This window comes from Cervus canadensis, chromosome 22 (assembly GCF_019320065.1).
Source record: "Cervus canadensis isolate Bull #8, Minnesota chromosome 22, ASM1932006v1, whole genome shotgun sequence".
Classification (NCBI taxonomy): Eukaryota; Metazoa; Chordata; class Mammalia; order Artiodactyla; family Cervidae; genus Cervus; species Cervus canadensis.
The window spans coordinates 47,103,189-47,126,288 of NC_057407.1; the positions used below are offsets into that span (position 1 = coordinate 47,103,189).

At 44.9% G+C, this 23,100-nt stretch overlaps 1 protein-coding gene across 1 annotated transcript in view; it reads left to right on the forward strand.

Annotated features, from left to right (window-relative positions):
- Positions 1–23,100, forward strand: part of SCN10A (sodium voltage-gated channel alpha subunit 10) — an 87,850-nt gene that overhangs the window by 20,040 nt on the left and 44,710 nt on the right. Inside the window, exons 4-12 of the mRNA XM_043442367.1 lie at positions 3,125–3,253; positions 5,360–5,451; positions 7,930–8,151; positions 8,555–8,618; positions 12,664–12,805; positions 12,953–13,150; positions 13,873–14,043; positions 17,873–18,166; positions 20,794–20,902. Coding sequence (XP_043298302.1) covers positions 3,125–3,253; positions 5,360–5,451; positions 7,930–8,151; positions 8,555–8,618; positions 12,664–12,805; positions 12,953–13,150; positions 13,873–14,043; positions 17,873–18,166; positions 20,794–20,902 — 1,421 coding nt within the window. The remainder of the gene's footprint in view (positions 1–3,124; positions 3,254–5,359; positions 5,452–7,929; positions 8,152–8,554; positions 8,619–12,663; positions 12,806–12,952; positions 13,151–13,872; positions 14,044–17,872; positions 18,167–20,793; positions 20,903–23,100) is intronic.

The following is a 23,100-nucleotide window of genomic DNA, read 5'->3' on the forward strand; positions in this document are numbered from 1 at the left end:
TAATCTGTATTTTTAGAGGCAACCACTCTGTTTTTTTTTTTTTTTCTCTACTGCTTTCTTTGATACGTCTCATTCTCTAATAATATACTCAGACCACTATTTAAAAAATTTTTTTTCCACATTAGATATTATCTATTGGCTTTCTGTTATAGAAAAGAAAGGGATTAGGTCCACATATAAACACTTATTTTCTCTTTCTGTCTCTTCTCTTCCCATTATAGCTATAATTTTTGGTTAGATAATCAGACAATATGTACACTGCCCGACTATGTATATGATTATAGAATAGTATTGCTAAGCAAATACTGTATCATAGCTGTATCATGCAGTATATTTTGGTTATGTATATACATATATTTTTTGCTTTCTCGAGTTAATAAGGACTTTATTTCTTCCTTTGCTCAGTTTTCTATATATTTATCACTAATTTGTACCCAAAGTCTTCTCCAGAGGTTTAATTCTTGCTTAAGTTTACTCGAATGTGTCAGATTATCCATCAATTTCCATTTTTCTTGGGGAAATCCCTCTTAGAGTCCCTCAACTGCTGCCTCAATTTGATCTAGATGTTCCCTCAGTGTGATGAACAGATCTTTTCCAGAGATTTTTCTTTCTCCATCCTCTTTTGGATACCATTTGTCACTTCCCTGCATCCCATATCCTTCTCTTTATTGGTTACTTCCTTGTTTTGGTGGGACACATCATCTGCTAACTTTTTTAGGTGGGTTGGTGGGAAATAAATTTTCTGAGACTTGGCATATCTTCATTCTACCCTCATCTAAACAGTTTAGCTGGAGAAGCAATTCTATATTAGAAATTGTTTTCCTCAAAAAATTTAAGGCATTATTCCATTGTCTTATAACCTCCAATTTTTGCTATGAAGAAATCTGGCACTGTTTTGATTCTCAGTCCTTTTTATGTGACCTCTGATTTTCACTCCCTCAGAAAAAGTTAGGCTCTTCTGTTTGTGTAAAATATTCTCAAATTTTGTGATGCTGTGCCTTGATATGAACATTTTTCATTCATTTTCCTGAACACTCATGGATATGTTAACTGACTAGATCCTTCAGTTTAGGGAAATTTTCATATATTATTTCTTTGATAATTTTCTCCTGTATATTTCCTTCTCTATTTCTTTTTGGATCTCCCATTAATCAGACATTATACCTATTGGTCTAATTCTCTAATTTTCATATTTGTAATCACCTCTTATTTATTTCTTTTTGTTTCACTTTCTGTGAGATTTCAACTTTATTTCTAGCCCTTCTATTAATGTTTTAATTTTGCTATCATATTTTTGCTTTCAAGTGTTCACTTTTGTCCTTTGAATGTTCTAGTTTGTAGCCTTCTATTTGTACCCACTATCTTCTCATCTCCTAAGTCTCTAAAAATATTAATGATAAGGATATTTCCTAAATCTCCTTCTATCTGCATTCTCTCTTTTTCTTTTTCTTCCCTGTTCGTTCCTTTAGTCTCTAGTGTTAGAAGTATCCTTCAGATTCCTGATGCTCACTGGCTGCCTGAATATATGAAAAGTGCAGCGTCTTCCTGAGCTGTTAGCCTGACTGCCAAGCTTCTAGGAACTTACTGAGGGGAAGAAGTGGGTGGGTGGCAGGGTTGTCTGCCTTTTAGTACATATGTAAATTTTCCTTTCATACCCCTGTTTCAGGATGCAGCCTTCTCCCTCGTATTCAGTCAGTCTATTTCCAGATCAGAGGAGGCAGTTCCTCTCTGAATGGGTGGTGTGGGGTGGTATTTAGAAAGCCCAATTTCTTGTTAATAAAGACATTCAAGCTCTCTTTACAGACCCACTTGCCACTGTCTCCCTGGGCTCCACTTTCAGAGACATTTAGCATCCCTAAGTCCTAAGCAGCTCTGCTATCTGGGTTGGCTTGCTTCTGGGAACTCCCCGCTTCCAGCTTTCTAGGGTCTGCTGTCAGTTACCTTTCATCCGTCTTCACTCTAATTTCCAAAATACTGTTGTGTTCTCCATTGTCATTGCCCTAATGAATGTATGCTTTTTTAAAAGCTCCTTTTACTATCATTTAAGAAGGATTACCAAAAGATTGGAGGTAAATACAGGTTCAATCTGCCATATTCAATCAAAAGTCTTTTCATTTTTCATACCAGTATTTACATTTAGAACCTTATAATTTTTAAAAAATGTAGCGTATCCAAAATTAGGTGTGATTTATGCATGCATTTATGTCCCTTTGGGCAGTAGTTCTCAAAGGATAGTTCCTCAGGCCAGCAGCATTAGGCTCAGCTGGGAACTTGTTAGAAATGCAAAATCTTAGGCTCTACCCCAGACTTACCGAATCAGAAACTCTGGGCTGACAGCCCGGAAATCTATGCTTGAACAAGCTTTCCATGGGGTTGGTCAGATCTGTGCTGGAGTCTGAGAACCAGTGCTGTCAGTGATCGAGGCATTCTGAACACTAGAGAAACACTCCCCTACTCCCAACCTCAGCTTCGGAGCCTTCTCCTCAAATCCAAGCCCAAAATGTGTCCAACAGAATAAAAAGGCTCTTTTGAGATGACTTCCTCTAACAGGACCCATTCTCCTGAGAAAATGTGTATGAATTCAGATGCTTTTCTCTTCCATGACACCTAGTTATTTACTGCTTTAGATAGTAAACAGACCAGGATCCCTGAGGCCAGAAATGCCAGCAGGCCAAGCGTGGCATGAGAAGAAAAGACAGTTTGAAGCAGAGAAGTCTGGAGAAGGGGGAGGTAGTCAGATCTCCTTCCTCTTCTGTATCTTCAGTCAACAAGTTGATGGAGGAACTGCCAGCTTCCCTCAGGGCAGGGAACCTCGAGGAACCTCTTGGAACAGGAGGAACTTTGGAACCCTGTGGTGGTTGCGTGCCATAGCCCTCTGCTTACCTTCAGAGCAGCAGAGGCTGCTAGTCATCCCAGCCACTCACGTCCCTCCCCACCCCACCCATCTTTTTGATTGCTCTGAGCTCCTCCATCTGCATCTCATCTCCCTACCTTCCACTCTTCTCCTTCCCCACCTTGGTGACTCTTTGCATGTTCTCCTTTGGAACAATCACAGCCACTCTCCCTTTGGTGCACAGCTCTCTCCAAGGTGTAACTAACACTCCCTTTCCACCTTCCCTCCCAGATATGTCTTCACTGTCATTTATACCTTTGAAGCCTTGATAAAGATATTGGCAAGAGGATTTTGTCTAAATGAGTTCGCTTACCTGAGAGATCCTTGGAACTGGCTGGATTTTAGTGTCATCACTCTGGCGTGAGTATTTCTCCACATTTATCTGCATATGACATTATAGGTATGTCCAGAAAAACATCCACTTCTGCTTTATTGATTACACCAAAGCCTTTGATTATGTTGCTGCTAAGTCGCTTCAGTCATGTCCGACTCTGTGCAACCCCATAGACAGAAGCCCACCAGGCTCCCCCATCCCTGGGATTCTCCAGACAAGAACACTGGAGTGGGTTGCCATTTCCTTCTCCAATGCATGAAAGTGAAAAGTGAAAGGGAAGTCACTCAGTCGTGTCCAACACTTAGCGACCCCATGGACTACAGCCTACCAGGCTCCTCCATCCATGGGATTTTCCAGGCAAGAGTATTGGAGTGGGGTGCCAGAAAATTCTTTAAGAGATGAGAATATCAGACCACCTTACCTGCCTCCTGAGAAACCTGTATGCAGGTCAAGAAGCAACAGTTAGAACTGGATATGGAACAACAGACTGGTTCCAAATTGGGAAAGAAGTACTCCAAGGCTGTATATTGTCATCCTGCTTATTTAACTTTTTGCAGAAGTGCTGGGCTGGAGGAAGCACAAGCTGGAATCAAGACTGCCAAGAGAAATATTAATAATCTCAGATACACAGATGACACCACCCTTATGGCAGAAAGTAAAGAGGAACTGAAGGACCTCTTGATGAAAGTGAAAGAGGAGAGTGAAAAAGCTGGCTTGAAACGCAACATTCAAAAAACTGAAGATCATGGCATCTGGTCCCATCACTTCATGGCAAATAGATGGGGAAACAATGGAAACAGTGACAGACTTGATTTTTGGGGGCTCCAAAATCACTGCAGGTGGTGATTGGAGCCATGAAATTAAAAGATGCTTTTAATTTTCGCTCCTTGGAAGAAAAGCTATGACCAACCTAGACAGCATATTAAAAAGCAGAGACAGTACTCTGCCAACAAAGGTCTGTCTAGTCAAAGCTGTGATTTTTCCAATAGTCATGTATGGATGTGAGAGTTGGACTATGAAGAAAGCTGAGGGATGAAGAATTGATGCTTTTGAATTGTGGTGTTGGAGAAAACTTTTGAGAGTTCCTTGGACTACAAGGAGATCCAACCAGTCAATCCTAAAGAAAATCAGTCCTGAATATTCATTGGAAGGACAGATGCTGAAGCTGAAACTCCAGTACTTTGGCTATCTGATGCGAAGAAGTGACTCATTTGAAAAGTGACTCATTTGCTGGGAAAGATTGAAAGCAGGAGGAGAAGGGGATGACAGAGGATGAGATGGCTGGATGGCATCACCAACTCAATGGACATGAGTTTGAGCAAGCTCCAGGAGTTGGTGATGGACAGGGAGGCCTGGCGTGCTGCAGTCCATGAGGTCTCAAAGACCTGTACATGACTGAGTGACTGAACTGAAACAGGTGCCATTCTAGGGGTGTTATCCTTATCTCTTTCCAGCTTCCTCATTTGGGACTGTGTGGCCCAGGGTCTCTTTGCCAAAGACTTGCTTTGGGAGTCATTTTCCAGGGTTAGTCCCATTCCCTCAGGGAGAAATTGGAGACCTTACATCTGAGCTTATAACTGACCTGTCAAAGTGGATCAGCTTTGTACCTCCTGAACATGAAGATCTTTCCCTGAGGAACCAGTGCCCAAGGAGATGAGCTGGCCACACACCATCTGCATGGGTAGTAGACAATCTTCTGGATCACAATGGTGTGGTGGTGGTTTAGTTGCTAAGTCATGTCCAACTCTTGTTATCCCATGGACTGTAGCCCGCCAGGCTCCTCTGTCCATGGGATTTCCCAGATAAGAATACTGGAGTGGGTTGCCATTTCCTTCTCCAGGGAATCTTCCTGACCCAGGGATTGAATCCAGGTGTCCTGCATTGCAGGTGGATTCTTTACCACTGAGCCACCAGGGAAGTCTTTGCATCTTCTCAAAGAGGCCACTCTGAAAAATATTGCCATAATTAAATCAGGGTTCATGTCAATCTATGGATGCAAGTGCCAGTAGATTCTCAGTGTCTGTTCTGGGTCCTTCCTAGGCTTGTGTTGCCCAAAATTGTCTTTATTTATGCTGCATAAAGTCCCAAGACCCTCTTCATGCAGAGATACTGACTGATTTCTGGTCCTACAGCTATGCTGGTGAAGTGACAGATCTCCGAGGGATCTCAGGCCTGCGCACGTTCAGAGTCCTTAGAGCTTTAAAAACCGTGTCTGTGATCCCGGGTGAGTAGCTTTAACCAGCACATTTACTCATAGAGTTTATGTTGGTTTCCACAGCCTAACATCCCACTTTGATTTTCACGAGAGCCCTATAAATTGCCAGAACATGGACTATTGTCCTCATTTAAGGGAAAAAGAAACTGAGGCACAGAGAGTAGAAAACACAATCCCGAATCCTCATCACTAGAGGCAGTTGTAACCTGGAAACCTCATGTCCTGATTCTTAGCCAGCGCTCTGTCCAGAGTAACTCATGGCATCCATAAAGGACAAAAAGGTCAGGTCCTTGTTTTACATTCTCCTTGCAGGATTCAGGCAAGCCTCCAGTCAGATTCTCATTTATACTTTAAACCGAAATGTAAGCCTGGAAACAGAGAAGAAGGGAAAAGGCAATCCTAGGCTATGGTGATTGTCTTCCCCATTTTCATGAATCTGAACATTTGAGCCTCAGCCCTGCCTTTGGATCCACAGAAGAGAAAATAATTAGACAGTTCTTGATTACAGACAATTCAGAAATGGAAATAGTCCCCCAGGGCTGATCTTATTGGGCCTCCCAGATCTATGTTGCCACATGATACTCCTCAGCCCCCTCTGGGTTGATGGAGGGGATGGTGAGGCCTGAGACCAGGTAATGGCCTTGAGATGGGACTCAAGGCTTCCCCCTTGTGGCCTAATGGGTTGTCTCCCCTCCCTCACCCCAAAACCCTTGCCCTCACCTGGAAACAGAAATACTTACACTAGAGTAGAAGTCCCTTTCCACAGTTCTGCGTCTGGCTCTGCAGGAAATGACTGGAAAGTTTTTGCCAACTTCCACTAAATGAAGAAAATCATGAAGAATCATTTTCTTCATGAAGAAAATCGCAGCAATAAGTAGTCAGTTCTTCCCCTTAGTATCTCTCTCACCTACTCAGCCAGGAAGACCCTGAGTTTTGTATATAAGACCTGGCCTATGGAGACTCCCCTCCTGCCTCATCTCTCTCCTGTACCCACCTCCAGAATCTTCCTGTGGTTCCACAGATACTCATAGCTTTTGCTCATCACTCAGCCCCAGGCCACGCTGCTCCTCTGTTGGGAAAGTCCCTTCTCTTCCTCACTCAACTCATACGCATCCTCAGGGTTCTGCCATGCTCCGACTTCCTCAAGGAGGCTCCCTGGTCCTTCCCATCTTCCTCAACCCCCCACCCGGCCCTACTCCCACCCCCAGGCTTCTGTGATGGACTATTTCACCGTGTGCCCACCTCCTCAGTAATGCTATAGAATTTCCCCTCACTCGTCAGACAGCCCCACACAGGCCAGTGCCTTAACCACTGCTTGGCTCCTGAGAGGGAACCAAGCAGGGCAGAGGGTGCTCAGTGGATTATTTGTTGACCAAAAAGGCAAGGCAAGGCTAGATCGCAGCTTGCTTCTCTGCTTAGAGCTCTTTCTGCTACTTAAAAATCTGCTTTTCCAAAGAAGGTGATTTCCTTTGCCAGAGCAATAAGTCATCCTTCCTTAAACAAGCAGGGGCCCCATCTTTGCTGCCAGCTATATTGCTCAGATTCTGTCTGTCTCTTCCTCAGTGACTCTCAGTGTCGCTCATGGCCTCGCTCTATTTCTGTGTTCACCCCTCTGTCTTTGTGTCTCTGTCTTGTTCTGTCTCCCTTGCATCTCTCCCTCCCTCCCTCCATTTCTTCCTCTTCTTCCTTTTCTTCCACCTCCTCTTTCGTTCCTTTTCCTCCTCTTCCTCTTCTTCCTTCTTTCTTCTTTTCTTCTTCTTCTCCTTCTTTCTTTCTCACACACCAGTGTTCACGTGTCCCCAAGCCTCAAGCTGCCTCCCAGGACTGAGATAAGGACAGAATAATAGATACCAAATGACTGGAGTGAAATTGGCAGCCTCATGCTAGGCCTAGTACCTGGAGCATAGCAGGTAGTCAACAATTATTTTTTCATCAAATCGCTACTGTCAGGAATTTATTCACTTTAAGATTTTAATAATGCATAGTCTGGGTCTCAGTTGCCTCATCTTTACAGTTGGACAGTATTCTCTTCCTATCTGCCTCTCATGTTTATGGCAAGGTTCAGATGAGGAACTGGGCTTGAAACTGTCCTAGAGTTTGTAACAGAGAAGGCAATGGCACCCCACTCCAGTACTCTTGCCTGGAAAATCCCATGGATGGAGGAGCCTGGTAGGCTGCAGTCCATGGGGTTGCAAAGAGTCGGACATGGCTGAGCAACTTCCCTTTCACTTTTTACTTTTATGCATTGGAGAAGGAAATGGCAACCCACTCCAGTGTTCTTGTCTGGAGAATCCCCGGGATGGGGTCACACAGAGTTGGACACGACTGAAGTGACTTAGCAGCAGCAGCAGCAGAGTTTGTAAAATATCTCACACCTGTGTGTAGTGAAAGGCTAGGAAGGCTAAGATGCAAGCGTGCCAGGCACATGTGTGTGCTCTGTGTGTGCCACGTCATCCGCGTGAGAGTATCTCTGTCATCTTCCCACAGGACTGAAGGTCATCGTGGGGGCCCTGATCCACTCGGTGAAGAAGCTGGCTGACGTGACCATTCTCACTGTCTTCTGCCTGAGTGTCTTTGCCCTGGTGGGCCTGCAGCTCTTCAAGGGCAACCTCAAGAACAAATGCGTCAAGAATTGCACAGCTGTCAACGAGACAGCCAATTACTCCTCTCACGAAAAACGGGAGTGGAATTACTGCCATGGGGACCAAGGTCTGGTTGGTGGGGAGTGTGACACCTCTGCATACCTGTGCAGATGTATATTTTGATTCCCCTTTCCCACTGAAATGCTTCTCATGAGTTGTGTTTTACTTTGGGGCCCCCCATTCTCGGTTGTCCAATGTCCCTTTTACAAGGAAATGAGCGATCAGTCCAGAGGCAAGTCATTCTGCCTCTGCTGGAGGATGCTCAAGGCTGAGGCCACAGCTCAGCTTCTCTCTCCCCAGATGAGACATTTCCCCTCCCTAGCTCCCAGCATACCCATGGAGGACACACAGTCAACTGTGTTCTCCTTGCTCAGGCAGAAGTCTCAGCAGGTGTTGCTTTCACCACTCAAGGCTTGAGTTGAGGGTTGAGAACCATATGTGAGACTTCTGCTTCTTGCTTTATTTTGCAGATTACTATACCAACAAAGAAGGCACTTCTGACCCCTTACTCTGTGGCAATGGATCTGATGCAGGGTGAGTGTTCAAGCCATAACAAAACACCAGTGCCCAGTAGCCCTTGCTCCTTTTTGTCATCAGTTCTTTCTGGGTGAAGCCTAGGTTGAAAGTCCTAAGGAAAATGTGGAAATTAATAAGCCATGGCCTCTGCCATCCCAGGCTCATGGGAAGAGAGTGTATGAGTAAGCTCTTGCTATGAAACAAACATCCCCAAGATTTTTGTGACTTAAGACACCAGCCATTTGTTTAACTCAGTATTCTGTGCATCTGCACCTTGGGCTGAGATCAGCCTGTTGTTCCTCTGACATTGACTGGACTCATTCATGCGTCTGCAGACAGTGGACAGATTAGCAGCGGTCCAGCTGATCCAGGATGGCCTCAGCTGGGGTGCCTTGTCTCTGTTCCACGTAGTTTCTCACCCCCCAGCAGACTAGCCCAGGCTTATTCTCCTACGGGAGACAGGATTCCAAGAGAAAGAATGGAAATGTGCAAGGTCTCTTGAAGCCTAGGCTTAGAACTGGCATAATGTCACTTCTACTGCATCCTATTGACTCAAGTTGCAAGGCACAAGTGAGTCCAGATCCAAGAAATGGGGGAACAGACTCACCTCTTGATGGGAAAACTTGCAACATCATATTGAAAGGGGTATGGAGATGGGAAAGGGAATAACTGTGGTCATTTTTGCAAACAATCTGCCCAAGAAAGGAAGTAATATTTGTTAAATATGTTTTGTGTCAAATGATCTTCATTTCGTTGTCACAACTCCATCACATGGGTTTCATTATCCTCACATAATGGAGGAAGAGACACATGCCTCAGACTGCAATTTCAAATTCTTACAGAGGCCAGACACATAACAACATGTGTCTGGAATGTGAGGAATGGGCTGGGTGGGTACCAAGACCATGAGAGTTCATGCACCAGCCAAAGTGGTAGCCACTTCCCAGTTCAGCTTTTGGTTGTCATGTGGAAACATAGGTCCACTGCTTCCAGATGATCCAGGTTTTTAAAATAGAGACAGGAAATTTCGATTTTTATGTAAACTCTCTTAACTATAAACATTGACTACAAATTCCAGAAGATATCTACATATTGTGGGCCAAACACAATATTTTAGCAATGCAAATTCAGCCAGCAATCTGCCAGTTTGTGAGCTCTGGTGCATATACATAAAGATGCTGTGCTGTGGAGAACCCGTGCTGTCCTAGAGGCTCCCTGGGCTGGGAAAACATAGCAAGGTGATGGTGTGAGGCAGGGAGGATGTCAAGGAAGGTTTCCCAGAGGTGGTGAGGTTGAAGGGCATCCAGGCTGGATGAACAAGAGATGGTTTGGATGGTACCATTCCAGGTGGCAGAATAGAATGTGAGACAAAGCAAAGGCACATGGGACTCCTCAGGTCTGCCTGCTGCTTTGCAGGAGCAAAGGTATGAGTAGAAAGAGATTAGGCAACAGATGAGAAAGGCTTATCCCTGCCCTCCATGGCAGGGGTGTCTGGAAGCCCGGGCCCACACAACCCCCTCCCTGAATGGCTAACAGCCCTATATTGCGTAAGTAGCACAGGGTGGGGCATGCGGGAGTTCAGCCTTCATCAGTTCCCTAAGAAAACAATCTCATCAAGAGCTAAGGGGGGAACTAACAGAAGAATTTGCGCAACACAGGCCCCGTGGCCTCTTTCTTTATAAATGCACTTGGTATTTGGTTCTTGAGCTCAGGAAGAGGGTTGTTCTGATGTCAATTTTCGTTTGCCTTTGACTTAATTGAAACCAAGGATCTGTCAATGTCCTTTTCCCATCTGGATAATGACATTTCTTACAAGGATGGTTCCAGAGTAACCCATACACTGACTGTGGTAAAGCTGTGAGGTCCACCCATGGGGCCCCCCTCTGACTCCAAGAGAGACCAACTGTCCTGATGGGTAGGTCCTGGCCAGGCAGGAAGGAGTGGAAAGGGCTGGGATGTCAAGTAGAGGCCAGCTTAGGTGACAGGCAGAGAGAACCCTGGTGGGCATGCTGTGAACACCAAACCTGGATTCTGTGCTGAGCTACAGAGAAGTCAGAGACCTGAGCAAAAGCCCACACTGACCAATGGCACTGCAGGGAGAAAGTCTGAGGTCTCAAGGTGGAGAACAAGTAGCAGGAAATACCTGATGATTTTCAGCATTCTTTCACATACATTATTCTAGTCCATGTTTTTGGTAGCTTCTGGTTAAAAACAGCAAGAATTTTAATTCTGCATTTTACATATAATATTTACTATGCTGAAGGCACCTTGCAAGAGCCTTTGCACCATGGTCTCATTTAATTCTCTTGAGCAGTTAGCTTTTGATGCGTAGCAGCTATAGTGGGGTTCTACAGGAGACAGAGATAGGCTGCCCTTAGCGTTAAGTAGCAAACCTCCAGGTAATGGGTTAACTAGCTCCTTGGGAAAGTGAAACCAAGAGAGTGTCTTTATATGTGGGGCTACAGAGCCTGGAAACTTGCAAATCTCCAACCAAAGTTGGAGATAGATAGAATTGGGATTGGGTTACAATCAAGTTGTCAGGCCCTAATCAGTTGCATGGGTTCCTGCCTGTGTGTCTGCTTGAATGTCTGGAATAAGAAGATCCCTCAGAGGTTGGTGTTGGTGGAGGAATCCTAAAGTAGAATCCGTAACTATGAAAAAAAGCATTACCGTCTCCTCAGCCAGGTCATCCCACATGGGTGGAAAGGATCACTCACATGCCTTGAGCTTAGAGATGCTTCCTGACATCAACTTAGGTCCTTATGATGAGGAAGAGGGACGTGGAGCCTTCCCCACCCCAGGACTCACCAGGCAGTCGTCTTCAGTTTGGCCTTTCTTCATAGGTCAGTCTTCATAAGCTACGCGACAATTTTATTTCTCCTTTGAAATAAATCCATTGGTATCTGTGTGGTTTTATTTTTTTTTTCTTTTTTTTTTTTTTCTATTAGTTCTGTGTGGTTTTAGACAACTGACTTCTTCTCTCTGAACCCCAGCTTCTGCATCTGTTTTTTCTTTTAAAGGATTATTGAGATGATTAAATTATAGCATTTGTGAAACACTTAGGAGAGGGAGAGGCTCAGTTATTGGGAAATGGTGTCTTTATTGTTACATCTAATTGGTCAGTGAACTTGGCTAATGTGTGTCCTCCTTTGAAAGACAACTCTGCAGGTGATGCCAGTTGACTCAAGTTTTACTGACTATCCCTCTTGCAGTGTGAATTTGCAAAAAGCTTATGAGGTCTTGTCTGAGCCAGCTAGTCTTCTCCAGGCCATTTCTCTCTGCATGAAACTCTGAACTGAAGGTATTATGTTACTGGGGCAAGGCCAGGCTGTGTGTTTGGTGGGGAGTGGGGCAGGGGGAGATGGGGGCAGAATCCTCTACTAGGGCCAGAAAAGTAGACTCTTGTCTAACACTCAGAAATAAATTGTCTGAGGAGATACACACATACTGACAAAATGAAAGACATTTTTGTAAACGAGTGCTTGAGCAGAGCATGTTTTTGGTCAATGGGTGCTCTCCCTATGGCTCCCAGTCTCAGGGTTTATGCAGGTGGTGCTGGTTTTCTGGGTTGCCTCTGGCCAATCATTTTGCTCATGCCCATATTTGGTCTGCCTCAGGGCCCTTCCTGGTGGCGCACACATCTGTCAATCAAGACGGATTCCAGAGCAAGGGTTTCTGGGAGGTTTGCAGGATTATTAGGGGCTGGTGTCTGCTCCCTCCTTTTGGTCCCTCCTGAATTCTTCCAGTTGGTTTTGGCGGCAGTTTGTAGGTTCCTTATTGGGACCTCTTGTTATAACTCATGTAAGAAGTTATTTTTGTGTCTGGCCACAGTGGGCAGTTTTGGTAAGTGGTTTCCTAACATTATTATCCCACTTAATGGGCAAAAGAAACTGAGGCCTAAAGAGGCTGAATGTCCAAGGTCACTCAGCTAATGAGAATAAGGCTAGGCCTTGAACTCCAATCTTTGACTTCAAACCCTCAGGTCCTCTGGCAGCCTTAGACTGTCTTGGCCCCAGTAAACAGAAGTCTGTGTGATTGACAGCCATATCTGTTCTTGCTGCAGCCACTGCCCTGAAGGTTATTTCTGCCTTAAGACATCTGACAACCCAGATTTTAACTATACCAGCTTTGATTCCTTCGCTTGGGCTTTTCTCTCACTGTTTCGCCTCATGACACAGGATTCCTGGGAACGCCTCTACCAGCAGGTATTGATCTGCATGTCTCCATACACGCTCAGTTGGAGTTTGGAGCATTTGTTGCATGGCTACATTTTATTCCTAGAGGACTCTGACCACGTCAGGGGGCCGTGTTATCTGGGTACACATTTCTCTTTTTTTCTCTCAAATCTGCAGACCCTGAGGGCTTCTGGAAAAATCTATATGATTTTTTTCGTGCTTGTTATCTTCCTGGGGTCTTTCTACCTGGTCAATTTGATCTTGGCTGTGGTCACCATGGCATATGAGGAGCAGAACCAGGCAACCATTGATGAAATTGAAGCCAAGGAGAAGAAGTACCAGGAGACCCTTGAGATACTCCGGGCAGAGCAGGAGGTCAGTGAGGGCTGGACCTTTGTGAAATCTTTTGTAGGCCGTTCACAGTTGGGCAGATATCTGGACCAGTCTCTTACATTAAGGCTGTCATTTTAGGGAACCACAGCAAGATTCATCTTATCTCAGGGACCATCTTAGGTTAGATTTTCTCAAAAAAAAAAGAACCCAAATGAAGAGCCTGTGCAAGTGATTCACTGAGGGGTGCTCTTAGGAGGAGATCGAAGGCAGGATGGAACAAGGAAAGAATTAAATAAGGAAGTGGCCTCAGCTAGAGACTACTTTGACCTGATCCCATGGGGAGCTCCAGGGCATGACTTGTTCCACAGAGGTAGCCCTACCTGGAGGCAAGAGGACTGGTGCTTCCTACCTCCATGCTTGCTCAAGCCAAAGGTACGAAGGAAATTTTCTGCAGAATCCTGCAGCTGTAACCCATTTACTAATGGGTTACTAGCATTAGTAATGTTTACTAACATTCAAACAGCTGGAGGAGCATACTGACCTGGTAAGAGAAACCTAGGGCATCAACACAGTTTACTACAAGGTATGAATGAGGGTGGTGACCTAGCGGTGGCTCTTCCTGCTGTGTCTCAATCCAACCACCACTCAGGTCCTGAATCAGACCTCCTCTGGTTGAGAAGCCCTCACCCACTGTCTGGGGGACACGCATTTATGCTGAGCACATCCAGATACTGTTGGCTATAGCTGCTATTCTCTCCCTTCAGGTTCTGGCAGCACTGGGGGTTGACACAGCCTCTCTCCAGTCTCACAATGGATCCCCCTTGGCCTCCAAAACTGCCAGTGAAAGAAAACACAGAATGAAGTCAAGGGTGTCAGAGGGCTCCACAGACGACAATAAGTCACTCCGGTCTGAGTCTTACAACCAGCACCGAATGGTAAGGGGCTCAGGCTTGAGCCTTAAAGATAACCCACTTTTGCAGCTTCCATGGACAATACATTGAAGTGGAAAGAGGTCAGTAGCAGAGAGATAACTGGAGGCACAGAGCCTAGGAGGATGTTTTGATAACCCACCCCCTACCCCCCCACCACTGCCATGGTGGCCTAAACTAGGTCAGGGACATTATGGATGGGGAAAAGTATGGATTATAAATACTTTTATGGGAGCTTGAGGGAATCAACAAGACTAGGACTGTGGAATGTTGCAAAAGAAGGGAGAAGTCCAATATGACTCCCAGGTTTCCAGGTTGGCCACTTAAGTTGGTGGTGATTCTAAGACAGGCACACCAGAGGAAGAACTCTGGATTACAGATAGGGCAGGTGGTTTGAAATGCTGACCATAACGTGTCTGTGAACCTGTTGGACGTCAGCTTCCTTCTGACACTCTAATCTGCAGTTCTGGAGCAGGGGAGGGGTCCTTGTTCATGATGCTGAAATCATTTAAAAGCTTCTTTCTAACCTCATGCCTCAGCTCCTCCAGCTCAAATTCTCACCTACTGTTGGCCCAGGAGATCCTGGCACCTGTCTCGTGGTAACAATCCAGCCTGGGAATACCTTCAGGACCTCATTTCAGACCCAGTAGCAATTTTCCCTCTCGTCATAACCTGCTACCTCCCACTCCAAGATTCCCAGTACTCACCAGGTTTCCTCCCACCAGCTCCCTCTCCCTTGAAAGTCTTGTGTACCCCAAATGTATCCTTTCAACAAGCCTGAGAGATAATAACCCCTTTGTGATGGAGTAGGTCCCACACTGGCAGTATGCGAAAGGGGCTTGACAGGGTTATTTTTCAGAGCTGCTGGATCTCACTTCCCTCTTGATCTCTTTTCCTTGTGCTCCTCTGAAAGATGTGTCACTTTTTGGAATAGGATCTCTACAACCCCCAGACTTATGTGTGCATGTCCATACACAGACACACTCCCATGCACTCTGGCCTCGGTGACATCCACACACCAGCATTTATGAGAGTCTGCTCTGCCTCTTTTGAGCAGCACCTGGCATGAACAGGGCACAGTTCAGAAGCTGTTTCAGACTGGGATTTGACTGGAGCTCTGACAACCTCAGGGCAGGATAAATCACAGCTTCTGTGGACATGGCAGTGACACTCTGAATTGGGCTTTAATTTCTCCTATCCAGTCAACTCCACAGAGATTAGCACTAGGATGTCCAATAATCATCTGGTGTATGTATGTGCTTATCTCTCTAGCTAGATCTACCTTCAAAGGGCAAAGGAGGAAACATCCCTTTCTAGGTCAACAACACTAGGTGCTTGGTATAAAGAGTTGACTAAAACATGGCCCATCTTCCAAGAACTTCCATTTGGGTGGAGGAAGCAGACATAAAAACAGCTATGTGTTGGATACTATTTAGGGACAGATAGATGTTGCTTGGGGAATAGGAGCAGGAACATCTATTCTTATGAGGGTGAGAGTGTATCAGGAAAGGCTTCATGAAGGAGGGGATAATTGAAGTTCTTAGTAAATAGTGAGTAAGTCCTCCAGTAACTGAGGACTGGGAGGGTTTGAGAGAGAATGTTTTCCAGGCAGGAAGATCATGTTTGTCCTAACGACAGGGAGACCTTGTTTGGGTACTCCCTTAGTGCTAACTGATTGGAGTTTCCATTTGTTAAGGCATTCCCTTCCTTCTTTCCCACGTGTGTTATTGTAGTAAATAGACCATAGGCAGTTTTAATAAAAAGCCATTTTCTGATCAGCAGTAATGAGAGGGAGATCGGGGGTAGCACTTAGCAGAGAGACGCAGCAGGGCTTTCAGGGAACACACAGGAGACCAGTTGATCTGCTTGAATGATTTTAAGACAAGTCCAGTACTTAGACTCAGAGGCCATTGTCCACCATTTGCCAAATAGGTGAATTCTGAAATATCAGGTTGTGGCCAAGGAGACACCGCTTGACAAATACAGGACCAAAATTTTCTCCTTAGTTTCTCGGCTTACTTAGTGCCCCAGTGCACGTGACTCAGCTGTCCCATCTTTAATGAGGACTTGCCAGTTCTGCGCCTTTGCTTCAAAAGTGGGAAGGATTCGTGGATTTTATGAGTTCACAGTCCTTGGACATATATTCTAGATAAAGAGTGCTGTGTTTTTAATGCTGAATTACAATGAAGATTGCTGTGCCGGACTAGGCTCCAAATCACCAAGAAAGCAAACTTCAATTCTGAGGGAGATGGGGATAGGTCAAGAGGGCTTTAATTGACAAAGTGTCCCAACTTTAATAATTGAGTGAGTAAAAGAAATTAAGTCAGGGAGGGGAAATTCAGCAATATGATCTGAGTTTGACAGGAAGTCAAAGTTTAGATTTTAGAAACACTTTCTATGAAGAGAAAAACAATGTATATTAATGCATATATGTGGAATCTAGAAACATGTTATGGGTGATCTTATTTGCAAAGCAGAAATAGAGATACAGACGTAGAGAACAAACCAATTCAGAAGGGTGGTGGGAGGAACTGGGAGATTGGGATTGACATGTATACGCTACTATATATAAAATACATAACTAATGAGAACCTACTGTGTAGCAGAGGGAACTCTCCTCGAGGCTCTGTGGTGACCTAAATGGGACAGAAATCCAAGAAAGAGGAGATACGTGTTTAGTATAGTTAACCATGGTGACTCAGACAGTAAAGAATCAACCTGTGATGCAAGAGACCTAGGTTCAATCTCTGGGTTGGGAAGATCCCCTGGAGAAGGGAATGGCAACCCACTCCAGTATTCTTGCCTGGAGAATCCCATGGACAGAGGCGTCTGGCAGGCTACAGTCCATGGAAAGAGTTGGCTGCAACTGATGACTAACACTTTTTCTTTCACAGTTGATTCACTTTGCTGTATAGGTGAAATGAACACAACATTGTAAAGCAACTATACTTCAATAAAAATTAATTTAAAAAAACAGAAAGAAGCACTTTCTATGAGCTGAGGACAGAACTGATAAGTTGTCTGGTCAGGTTCATGGTTGTGGGAACCAGCCAACCCAGCATACTAAGCCTCCAGGGGCTCGAGGCCTATGAATTAGCTCCTTTCCTCTGGAAACTTTACACCACACGATTCCCTCGGAGGAAGATTTTGATGGGAAATGTTTTATTGATTTGGAGGAATGGCACTATTCTTCCAGGAAATTAGGCTGCAACTCTCCCTTCAATCTCCCCATTGTTGACTGTTGAACGCTTGCCTCGAGGGATCCTGGAAGCTCATTATGTTACAAAGCTCTTGTCTCCTCCTTTGCAACACAAACTCTAACACCCATATAGGCTGGATCTAATGAATTGTCAGACCTAATTTTCAGAAAATAAAGAGCGCTCATTCATTCAAGAACCCTTTACCAAGGTTGTTTGTACTGGTGTACATAACTGTCTCCTGAGGTCACAACTTTGCACTGAAGCAGGGAACTTAAGATACTTTTGTCCAGCCCCATGGCCAAAGATTGGCAAACAACCGACCCACCTGGCTGACAAGTTTGTGCTCTGACATATCCTTGGCCACGATGACCTATTTGCTGATCTTGAGCACCTTGCAGTCTCTTTTCAGTGTTGGCCTTTTCCCAGACTGAGTTAAGAATATTCTTTTCCTGTCTTCTCTCTCTGTGTACACCTAGAGCACCCCATAGATCTGTGTCTTTAATTTTCCATAGGAGGGTCATGAGGCTGAGGGCAGGGAAGTGGGAGTGGGTGGAGGGAAATGTTGAGTTCCAGATTTGCCTGCAGGATGATCTTCCAGGCTACCTTCTTTCCTGCTTTTTTGGGGCAATGCCCAGTCTTTCCTAGGCCTCACTGCTGGGAGACGCCGGGCTAGCCATGGCAGTGTGTTCCATTTCCAGGCCCCTGGCCGAGACATCTCATTCCCTGATGGGGTCACAGATGATGGAGTCTTTCCTGGAGACCATGAAAGCCATCATGGCTCCCTGCTGATGCTTAGGGGTACAGGCCAGCAAGGCCCCCTCCCTAGGAGTCCACTGCCTCAAACCCTCAACCGTGGCTCAGGGCGTGGAGAAGATGGAGCTCCCAAAATGACCACTGGAGAGCTTGCCCCTGGAGTCATCGAAGTCCCGGTGAGTTTGTGAATGCTCTAGGCTCTCTGGGGCTGCTCTGCAGCTAGAGGCCTCAGGCCAAAGAGCCCTGTGTGTTACTATGGAAGGATCATTTAGACATCGCTCTGCCCAACTCCTCCCAGCTACCCTCATTCTACAGGCAAGACAGGTGAGACCCAGAGGGAGTGATTGGATTTACTTGAAATCAAACCTGTCTTCTGGTTTACTCTGTAAAGAATCTGCCTGCAATGCAGGAGACCCAGGCTTGATCCCTGGGTTGGGAAGATTCCCCTGGAGAAGGAAATGGCAACCTACTCCAGTATTCTTGCCTGGGAAATCCCATGGATGAGGAGCCTGGTGGGCTACAGTCCATGGGATCGCAAAAGAGTCCGACATGACTTAGTGACTAAACAACAACAACAAGTGATACAGACTGTTTTCCAACTGCTCTGATTTCTTTCCCCGCTGGAGTTTCTCTGTCCCTCTTCCCTATCACTGCTTTAGAGATAGGCCTATTTGCTCCCTGGATGAGTATGAAAAAAAATGAAATGTTCTTCTCTTCTTGCCTGTAACTCTGTGCAAATTACCTTGGGCTTGACAATTAAGATTCAGAGAAATCCTGGGAGGTGCCCTGGACAGATCTTAGCAGAAGCAGAGTATCCCTAACTTGACTTGGAGAAGAAAGAACTTGCCAAAATGCACAAATTAGGCAACAGTGACTAACTAATTAGTGATTAAGGCCAACACTCTTAATAGAATAACCACAGAGTTTAATGGCAAATCAGAGACTCCTCATCAGATTGGAACTGTGATTTAATTAAACTCTCCCTCCAGCTTCAATACTGTCACTTCTCTGATTTTCTTTTGCCCTCTGGCGGGTCCAGGACACAGAGTGGCTTGCACACAGACTTCTGAGCTGACCATTATATGGCTCTAGTGACTTGGCTAAGTCTCCCAGAGTTACCTTAGCTCCATCCCTGACTGGATGTATGGGATTCAGAGTCCCAGCAAGAAACAGATGAGCTGCTGCAGTGGGCAACTGGAGTTTATGGAAGTATTTGTGCTCTGGACTCAAGAACAAAGAAGGGGCAGTGAAGCACTGTGAGACTAGCCACAGTGGGAAGCTGTAACCCACCTAGGCTACAGGAATGAGGCGAGGAGCCAGAGCCCAGCAAGAGCTGCCACTTTATGTGAGAGGCGGCCTGACAGAGGGCAGCCCAACAACAGCCCAGCAGAGAAGTAACCAGCTGGCAGATAGTGACTCCTCCCTCCTCTCAGCCTCTGATCTCCTATCTGTGCCTCCCACTGGCCAGACCTGACCAGACCAGAGGGTGAGGGTGATGCAGTTTGCCCAGGTCACCCTCCCCAAGTATGGAGCAGGGCAGAGATGGTGGAGGGTAGGTCCTCCGAGGATCAACAGAGAATAGCCAACCCAGATCCCTTAGGTCAACACCAGGCTGCAGGAGGTACTTTAACACTCTGGAAAATGCCTCATTCAAGAAACCTTGTTGTTGTTCTGTGGATTACCACTTTCCTAGATATTCCAGCCTTGATTCATTTTAGTGAAATTATCAGCTAGTGCAAGATGAACTCATTACATGGACCTGAACTTCATTCACAGTTGTGCCATTTATCAACTGAGTCACCATTAGCAAGTCCCTTAAATTCTTCAAACCTCCATATTTCCTCTTGTAAAGACCTTATTAAAAGGTTTCTAAATGACTGGAGGGTTAAATGGAATCACAGAGCCCTTTTATTTATATATATGTCTGATCAATAATAGCAGTAGATGCTAGAACCTTTTGTTGAGTCCTCACGGTTGAGAACTTTCCAAACTTTCTTTGTACGTATGAAGTACTTACTATGAGCTTCACCTACAGCAGGTGCTCAGTAAACACTTGTCGAATTTGTCTTCTGAATGATTTGCACAGTGCTGAGTCAGCATCTATGAACCTGGGACTCCCCACATCCAGGGTATGTGTGTGACTAGAGTTAGGGGCCTGGCACGGAACCCAGACAGAATTTCCAATAAAGGCCCAGAGAGAGAAGAATCAAAAGGATCATGTTAGAAACTAAGAACTGGACAATCAAGACACATAAGCTTTCCCTCAGAAAGAGGCCATGTAGAATTGGAACCAGGTCATATATTGGGGAGACATATGGGCCTCTTAGGAGGGAGGTCAAGGAAGCCTATTGTGGTGTAAGCATTCTGTGTGACTGTCATATGCACATCCCAGCAGAAGTCCAATAATGACTGCCTGGCCCGATGCCCCTGCACTTCCCACCTTCCTTTGGTAAACACCTTAGAGACCCTTGAGGCAGCTCTATCTCTTCTCTGGTACTCAGGTACCTATCCTAGAACAAGAGTCAGCAAAGCCTCAGATGAGCCCAGATTATCTGTCAACTATGAACCCAGGCTCCGTGGACCCCAGCTCTGTGTCCTGTTCTTCATGCCTGAGCTCTTACCCCAAGTTCATGCAGCAGACCCTTTACTCCACGCTTTACTCCAAGCGTGACTGCAGAGAATCATAGCTTCACTGGGCAGCTTACAACCACCCAAGATAGGCCAATAAGAGGCTGAGTGATCAGTCTTTGCCACTGAAGAGTTTGATTTGGAGAGTGTCCTGACTCTATTTCTGTCCCAGCAGGCGTTTGATGCAGGTCAGAAGACTTTCCTAACAGCAGACTACTTGAATGAACCTTTCCGAGTCCAAAGGGCAATGAGTGTTGTCAGTATCATGACCTCTGTCCTCGAGGGTAAGTATTGCTCATTGGAACTTCTTTTCAGTATGCTATGATAAGGCCCATTATATACAGAAGATGGGATGCCCCAAGCTTGTGTCGAGGGGCTCTCATCTCTGTGTCCTGGGATCATAAATACCTACTCTTTTTATGCTCTTGTTCCGTTACCATTTATCAGTGTTTTTTTTTTTTTTCAACTTTTTTTCAAATTTATTTTTAATTGGAGGATAATTGCTTTACAATGTTGTGTTGGTTTCTGCCATACAACAACATGAATCAGCCTATCAATGTGGGTTTTTAAATGTGGCTAAATTTTCAAAAACAATAGAATCCTGTGAATGAAATCCTCTAGTTCCTTTCTTGTTCAAATTAACATCTACTTTATTTTGTTGTTGTTGTTCAGTTGCTAAGTTGTGTTTGACTCTTTGCGACCCCATGGAATGCAAGACACCAGGTTCCTCTGTCCTCCACTATTCCCTGGAGTTTGCTCAAGTTCATGTCCATTGAGTTCATGATGCTATCTAACCATCTCATCCTCTGTCACCCCCTTCTTCTGCCTTCAATCTTTCCAAGCAACCTGATCTTTCCCAATGAGTCAGCTGTTCGCATCAGGTGGCCAAATTATTGGAGCTTCAGCTTCAGCATCAATTCTTTCAATGAATATTCAGGGTTGGTTTCCTTTAGGATTGTCTGGTTTGATCTTGCTGTCCAAGGGACTCTGAAGAGTCTTCTCTAGCACTACACTTCATAAGTGTCGATTCTTCGGTGCTCAGTCTTCTTTATAGTCCAACTCTCACATCTGTACATGATTACTGGAGAAACCATAGCTTTTACTATATGGCCCTTTGTCAGCAAAGTGATGTCTCTGCTTTTTTTTTTTTTAATTTGTTTTTATTAGTTGGAGGCTAATTACTTTACAATATTGTAGTGGTTTTTGCCATACATTGACATGAATCAGCCATGGATTTACATGTATTCCCCATCCTGATCCCCACTCCCACCTCCCTCCCCACCCCATCCCTCTGGGTCTTCCCAGTGCACCAGCCCTGAGCACTTGTCTCATGCATCTAACCTGGGCTGGTGATCTGTTTCACCCTTGATAATATACGTTTCGATGCTGCTCTCTCAAAACATCCCACCCTTGCCTTTTCCCACAGAGTCCAAAAGTCTGTTCTGTACATCTGTGTCTCTTTTTCTGTTTTGCATATAAGGTTATCATTACCATCTTTCTAAATTCCATATATATGCGTTAGTATACTGTATTGGTCTTTATCTTTCTGGCTTACTTCACACTGTATAACGGGCTCCAGTTTCATCCATCTCATTAGAACTGGTTCAAATGAATTCTTTTTAATGGCTGAGTAATATTCCATGGTGTATAGTACCACAGCTTCCTTATCCATTCGTCTGCTGATGGGCATCTAGGTTGCTTCCATGTCCTGGCTATTATAAACAATGCTGTGATGAACATTGGGGTGCACATGTATCTTTCAGATCTGGTTTCCTCAGTGTGTATGCCCAGAAGTGGGATTACTAGGTCATATGGCAGTTCTATTTCCAGTTTTTTAAGAAATCTCCACACTGTTCTCCATAGCGGCTGTACTAGTTTGCACTCCCACCAACAGTGTAAGAGGGTTCCCTTTTCTCCACACCCTCTCCAGCATTTATTGCTTGTAGACTTTTGGATAGCAGCCATCCTGACTGGTGCGTAATGGTACCTCATTGAGGTTTTGATGTGCATTTCTTTGATAATGAGTGATGTTGAGCATCTTTTCATGTGTTTGTTAGCCATCTGTATGTCTTCTTTGGAGAAATGTCTGCTTAGTTCTTTGGCCCATTTTTTGATTGGGTCATTTATTTTTCTGGAATTGAGCTGCAGGAGTTGCTTGTATATTTTTGAGATTAATCCTTTGTCTGTTGCTTCATTTGCTATTATTTTCTCCCAATCTGAGGGCTGTCTTTTCACCTTGCTTATATATATATATATATATATATATATATATATATATATGTATACATATATATGTCTCTGCTTTTTAATCTGGTGTCTAGTTTTGTCATAGCTTTTCTTCCAAGGAGCAAGCATCTTTTAATTTCATGGTTGCAGTCACCATCTGCAATGATTTTGGAACCCAAGAAAATAAAGTCTGTCACTGTTTCCATTTTTTCCCCATCTATTTGCCCTGAAGTGATGGTACTGGATGCCATGATCT